A 6348-nucleotide genomic window follows, 5' to 3' on the forward strand; every position below is an offset into this window, starting at 1 on the left:
GTCTAGTAGGGGCTCTTCAGTACTTAACTCTTACCAGGCCTGATCTTTCATTTGCTGTCAACAAAGTTTGCCAATTTTTGCATGCACCTACTACTGTTCATTTGACAGCTGCAAAGCTTACCATTAGATATGTTAAACATACTCTGAGTATAGGTCTGAATTTCAGCAAGTCATCCTCTACTCTTGTCAGTGCTTTCTCTGACTCTGATTGGGCAGGCTGCCTGGATGACAGGCGCTCCACAGAAGGCTTTGCAGTATTTTTTGGACCTAATCTGATATCATGGTGTGCACGTAAGCAGGGTACTGTCTCTAGGTCAAGCACTAAGGCAGAATACAAGGCACTAGCAAATGCCACAGCTGAAATCATATGTGTTCAGTCTATGTTGAAAGAGCTTGGCGTAAAAGGCAAACAAGCTCCATGCTTGTGGTGTGATAACCTTGGTGCTACTTATCTTTCTGCCAATCCTGTGTTCCATGCTAGAACAAAGAATATAGAGATAGATTTTCACTTTGTCAGAGAAAGAGTTGCTCAAAGACAACTTGACATCCGGTTTGTGCATTACAAAGATCAAATTGCAGATGGATTCACAAAGCCCCTGCCCACAAAGAGCTTTGAAAACTTCAAGCATAATCTCAACTTGATGAAGTTGTGATTAAGGGAGGGTGTCAAACATGCTGTTATATTGGTACGGTATACATTGACGTATATTGGTGTGTCATCCTTGACCCGCACCAGGAGGTAGTCAGGATAGATATACATGAGTTGTTTCTTTCTCTCCAAGTTCTATCTTCTCCCTGAATATCTCCTGTATCCAAACTACTTTGTATGCGTTGTACGGGAGGTGCGCCCCGCCTATATTAACACGTACCCGTCGGCCTCAACAGGCAAGACGTTTCCAGCTATTCGCACAGAAATCAGTCAAAATTTCACTTTCTTTTTTTTTTCGAAAAGGGGGTTACCCCGGCCTCTGCATCCTAACTCCTTTTAACCTTTGAATGCAGGCCCGAAGTTTCAAGATCAAATGATGGAGATTGCGCCGTGCCAAACGAAGGTTAGCTCATTAAAATCTGTATATCTAATTTGCACACAGGATACACTTTTTATGAACTCTTGCCTCCTCCAGGGGCTACTTGGTTATACTTGTTTCGTCACACTATGAGTCTTGTCGAAATTCCACCACGTGGAGTTTGCACTGGTTGGCGCAATGTACTTCATTTAGGCGATTACATAAACAAGTATACACAGTAAAGCAGCAACACAACCAGATTCTTGGCCCATATTATGTGTGTCCATGGTTTCAGAAGCAGCCACAGGACCGAGGGAGCTTCCCCGTCGACCGGATTTTGGCCGCCTTCTCCCAGACTTTGCCCTCGGCGTTCCTTTTCTTGTCCTCCGCCGACAGCCTCGACGCGGCGGCCACCTTGCTGATCCGCTTCATCTCGTCGTTGTACTCCTCCAGCGCCTTTGCTCTCTTCCTCTCCGAATCGCCCTGCAATTATGACAGCCAGAAGACCATGATCCAAAGCTATGAAAAGGGAATAATGGCAGAACAGAGCTAGGAGGAGGAATTCCGAGCAGCAGCAGAGAACCTCTTTGGGCTCCTTCTGGCGCCTGGCCTTGGCCTTCTTCTCAGTCTCCCATTCGGCTATGGTTTCCATCGTCTCGTTGTACCTGGATATGAGTGTTAGCTAGCTAGCTAAAACTTGGCACTGTAACGGTGATTAAAATTCAGAAGATTATCGGTTTCCACAGGTCTTCTACTCACCGCTCCTTGATCTTCGCCAGCTCCTCCTTCTCCCACGCGGCCGCCATCCTCTCCGCCTCGCTGGAATAAACCATTCCTGGAGGCCTGGCTGCCGGTGGCGCCCTCTGATTCGCCGGCTCCTGCTCGTGCTTCCAGCTCTGTTTCCTCTCTCCTGGAAACGAGGTCGTCGGGTTAACCCCGGGTTTCGCCCTCTGATTTGCTTCCTCCTGCTCAAAGTTTCTGCTCCTCTTCTTGTCCGGTGTTTTCCTCGTGAAACTTGGATTGTCCTTCAGGTTCGGGACGGAGTCGACCACCTTCCCTACCACGTTCTGGCCTGGAGTTGGACCTCCTGGCTTCTTTGGCGCCGGTTTCACCGGCCTCCTCACCGAAACATTCGCTGAAAAGTTGACCACGATTTAGCAGTAGAATACACAAAACACATTGCCATACTTGATTTGCCATATGGTGATTTTGTCCACGCTGTTTATGCACGCATCCCTTACCTCCTTGTTCGTCTTCGTCGCCAACTTCAACGATTTCTTTGTTACCACTAAACAATCTTGAGATTTTGCTTCCTTCAGTCGGCCTTTTCATGCTTCCGCCTCTCCTGGGTGGTGATCTCGGCGGCGGGGCGGCTGTGGGCTCATGAACTGTTACACGCTTCTGCCGAGATGCTGTTTTCTCTGGGATAGGCTTCTGCTGAGGTGGTAACTTCTCTTCCTCCATTGCAGCAATGGCATATGCCACTGCCGCCACCGTTGCTGCGTACGCGGCATCGTATTCTTCACCTGCATTCATTTGCCCCGAAGATATCAACTCCACATTCATTTATTCATGATCACATTCAGAGGTCAGACCAACTAAAATGCAGATTTTGATGGTATACCTCTTCCAAAAGGCGTGCCTCGCTGTCGCTGTGGTGGCATTGCCATGGCCTGCCCGCTGCCCTGATCTTCCTGCCCTACACCAGAAAACCGGACCCTGCAAAATAGCGAATCAGCTTTGCAACAGCTTCAACTGATCCTGCAGATACTAGCCTACCACGGTGAAATGGGCAATGGCTGACTCCCCATTTTTTCTGAAATTCTGAAACATATGGGAAAAAAAATCTGTAGAAAGCAGCAATGCCGATGCTAGAAACAGAGTTGTAACAGGTTCCCTTGAGGTGATACCTCGATTGTCTCAATCCACCGTCCATGGCGCACAACCGAACCGTGGGAGAAGAGAACCAAGGGCCTTTTGTTCTGATGCGCAACCTTATGTCGTCGGACTTACAAGCCTATGTTCTAAGCTAAGCGTTGCAGCACATATATATACATATGGGGACATATGGGAGAGAGATAGATAGAAAGATAGAAAGAGAGAGAAGGAGCGAGGCACGAAAGCTGTTATCTTGGAGGCAAGCAAGTGGGATCGCTTTTGCCTCGTTAACAAGTATTTGAGAATCTGCTGGACTCCTTTTGCTTTGCAGTGTGGTTAGCTGCTAGCTACTGCCATCATTATTCCTCTACCTCTTCTGGATATTTGTGTGCCTGTTAACCCCCTGACGTAGTCTTTTTGCCTTGTCATGCAGATTTTAGCTTCATTCCATGTCCGGAGGTTTCTTTTTTCTTTTTGAACAATCCGGAGATTTCTATATACATATAATCAAGTCAGCAACGAAAAGCCTTGCTTGCAAGTAAAGATTCTGTGTGCTTTGTATACTGATCATTGATCAAGACATGACAGGAATAATGCGTTGTTGCTAGATATTCGTTCATGGGGTCCACAAGTTATTCACCCAAAGTCAGTCGACATTGTGTCACTAGCCCATCGGTTTGAAAAGCCGCTCTCTCTCTCTCTCTCTCTCTCTCTCTCTCTCTCTCTCTCTCTCCCCCTCCCTCTCTCTCTCTTCGTTTTACAGATTTTGAATTCAGTTTAGCAGACAACACCCGCCAATACTCTCTCTCTCTCCCTCTTCTTTTTACAGATTTTGAATTCAGTTTAGCAGACGACACCCGCGAATCATCTTAAAGATGCGAGTCAATTACACCACCGGTGCTCGAACTTGACGCGAAAAGTCACTTTAGTGCTAAAACTTGCGAAGTACATTGAACCGGTGCAACAACTTGGTTTAGACATGCAAATACGGTGCAAAATGCAACTAAATACGCCCACGGGGCTCACCAGGCGTGACAGCATGGCGTGGGTCCACTGTCAGTGACCCAAGTTGAAGACTTTTGGCCCCCTTCTTTGCAAAAACACCTTCAACATTTTTCTACTCACAAAAAAGCCAGTGACATAGGTACAAATAATTAGTTGTCTCAGCATCCTACGTACATTATATGACAAAAAAAATTTGGTCAACTGCGGACTCAATCCAAGGACCTGTGGTACAGGGCGTGCGCAACTAGCCACAGCCTTGGGAATTTGTTGTCTCATGTGAATACATATCTTTTATACAATTTTCCTTAAAGAATATAAATTAAGATTTTTGACACGTACAAGTTAAAAAAGATGGCTTAGGAACTCAAACTAGCGACCACATAAAGACCTGTAACCGATCCTTCCACTCCAATTAGAAAATTTTCATGTGATTTCATAAAATACTCAATTATTAATTTTATACTATACATATAATTAAATTAAGAAATATACAAATATTTGTATAAGTCATTTAAACAAGTTTGTATATATTCAAATAAATGCTCATATAAGTAAAAAAATCACAGTTTTACTAAAACTAGTCATCCTTTAGAAAACAATTATGTTGGTTCAAGAAGTTGTTTTACTAAAGATTGTGTGTTTTCTAAAAAAGCATGTATTAACACACAAATAGAAAAATATATACAGGTGTGTTATATCGGCGTGTTATAAATATTATATACATAACAATGAAATAACTTACTTAAAATTATCACGTATTATTTTGAAATATTCATGTACTTAGTTTATGAATTATAAAAAATGTTTGTATAATTGACGAATACAAATATTTCTTAAATTATAATTCATAAATATTATTTTTCAATTATTGAAACGTTTAAATAATTATACACATAATTTTATAACTCATAGGTATGTCCTTTAAAATAATGTTAGTATAATAAAAATATATTAATAATGTAGAAAATAAAATGTTGATATGAATATTCAATAGTGTTAATACTTAAGTTATGTAAAAAAATTATATAGGTCACAAGTGAAAATTATACAGAAGTTGATGGTCACAAATATTTAGTAAATGTTTGTATTCAATATTTTGTATAATTTAAATATGAGCCACGAGTGTACAAAAATGTTCGTATTCCTTAAACATTTTGAATGCTTTTATTTACTAACCATAATTTTTCATGTATAATATTTATAGCATAGTAATGTTTGAACATTATTTTATTACTTACTACATGTATTTTGCAAATATCTTGAAAACAATTATCGCGTACAAAATGAGCCACACTAACTGCAGTCCATGCCAAGTGAGCGTCATTGTTATAAGATATTTAGGCTAGCTATCCAATATGTCCGAGGAAAATGTTGGGGCTGCAGTGGCTAGTACCTTCATGTGCATGTTGCCGTTCTCATGTTTAGACGGAGTAAGACTAATTTTTGTGATTATTTACAATTTGTACTACTGACTGGGGGCCCCAACTTGCTGGGGCTTCCTTGTTGAAAAAATAACAGGGCACACGCCCTGCATCTTGCGTCCTGACAATGGACCCATGCCACACTGTCACGTCTAGTCAGCCCTGTGGGCATATTCAATTGCATTTTGCACCGTATTTGCACAAGGAAGCTAAGTTGTTGCACCCATTCAATGTACACCACAAGTTTTAGCACTAAAGTGATTTTTCGCGCCAAGTTCAAGCACCGGTGGTGTAATTGACTCTAAAGATGCAGACTGCTACTTCCTCCGTTTCTAAATATAAGCCTTTCAGAGTTTCAATCCGGACTATATACAGATATATATAGACATATTTTAGCGTATGTAGTTTATATTGGAATGAATATCCATTTTCCAAGCCCAGGCTCATCTGCACCCGGTCAAGAAAAAATTCACAAAAATACAAACAAAAAATCCTTTTTTTTTGCATGATAGATAAGTTGGTGCGTGAGGTGCGCTCTAAATTTTAGATCATTCATTTGGACATATGAGTAGCTCTCAACAAAAGAGACAATTTGGGTCAGAACAATACATAAACAGTAAACTTTTTTACAGACCCCAAATTTGTATTTTTTGCCGAGAGCTATTCAGATGTCCAAATGATCCGATATTTGGAGCGCACCTTATGCACCAAATTATCTATCATGCATTTTTTTGGATTTTTCTAGTATTTGTTTTGAATTTTTTCTTCATCATGGGTACAGATGAGGCTGGGCAACAAATCACTGCTATCATATTGAAATCTCTAAAGAATCTTATATTTAGGAACGGAGGGAGTACATATTATTGATTATTTAACAATGTCAAGGGAAGGGAACTTGTTCAAAAATCAAAGTAAGCAGGCACAAACATTTCCCATAATGGTTATGGTTGGTAATGGTCATAACATAATAATCAGTAAAGCAGTGTGTTGGAAAGGGTGCCGATCAAACCTGGTACTCCCTTTGTTTTTATTTACTC

At 41.4% G+C, this 6348-nt stretch overlaps 1 protein-coding gene across 1 annotated transcript; it reads right to left on the minus strand.

Moving 5' to 3' along the window:
• Positions 1 to 1056: 1056 nt before the first annotated feature.
• LOC119361168 (remorin-like) lies at positions 1057 to 3015 on the minus strand. The gene is made up of 6 exons (XM_037626525.1): positions 2918 to 3015; positions 2632 to 2726; positions 2249 to 2533; positions 1767 to 2142; positions 1591 to 1672; positions 1057 to 1490 (listed from the first exon to the last, which is right to left on the minus strand). The coding sequence occupies exons 1-6, from the start codon at positions 2941 to 2943 to the stop codon at positions 1299 to 1301; spliced, it is 1056 nt and encodes a 351-aa protein (XP_037482422.1). The 5' UTR covers positions 2944 to 3015; the 3' UTR covers positions 1057 to 1298.
• Positions 3016 to 6348: the final 3333 nt, after the last annotated feature.

This window comes from Triticum dicoccoides, chromosome 1A (genome assembly GCF_002162155.2).
Source record: "Triticum dicoccoides isolate Atlit2015 ecotype Zavitan chromosome 1A, WEW_v2.0, whole genome shotgun sequence".
Lineage (NCBI taxonomy): Eukaryota > Viridiplantae > Streptophyta > Magnoliopsida > Poales > Poaceae > Triticum > Triticum dicoccoides.

Excerpts from the sequence above, each read along its gene's own strand:
- LOC119361168 (XM_037626525.1), bottom strand. The coding sequence starts at position 2,943 with ATGGACGGTGGATTGAGACAATCGAG. Across the intron at positions 2,534-2,631 it reads AGGCACGCCTTTTGGAAGAG|GTGAAGAATACGATGCCGCG; the intron begins GTATACCATCAA and ends AAATGAATGCAG. Across the intron at positions 1,491-1,590 it reads GCCAGAAGGAGCCCAAAGAG|GGCGATTCGGAGAGGAAGAG; the intron begins GTTCTCTGCTGC and ends TCATAATTGCAG.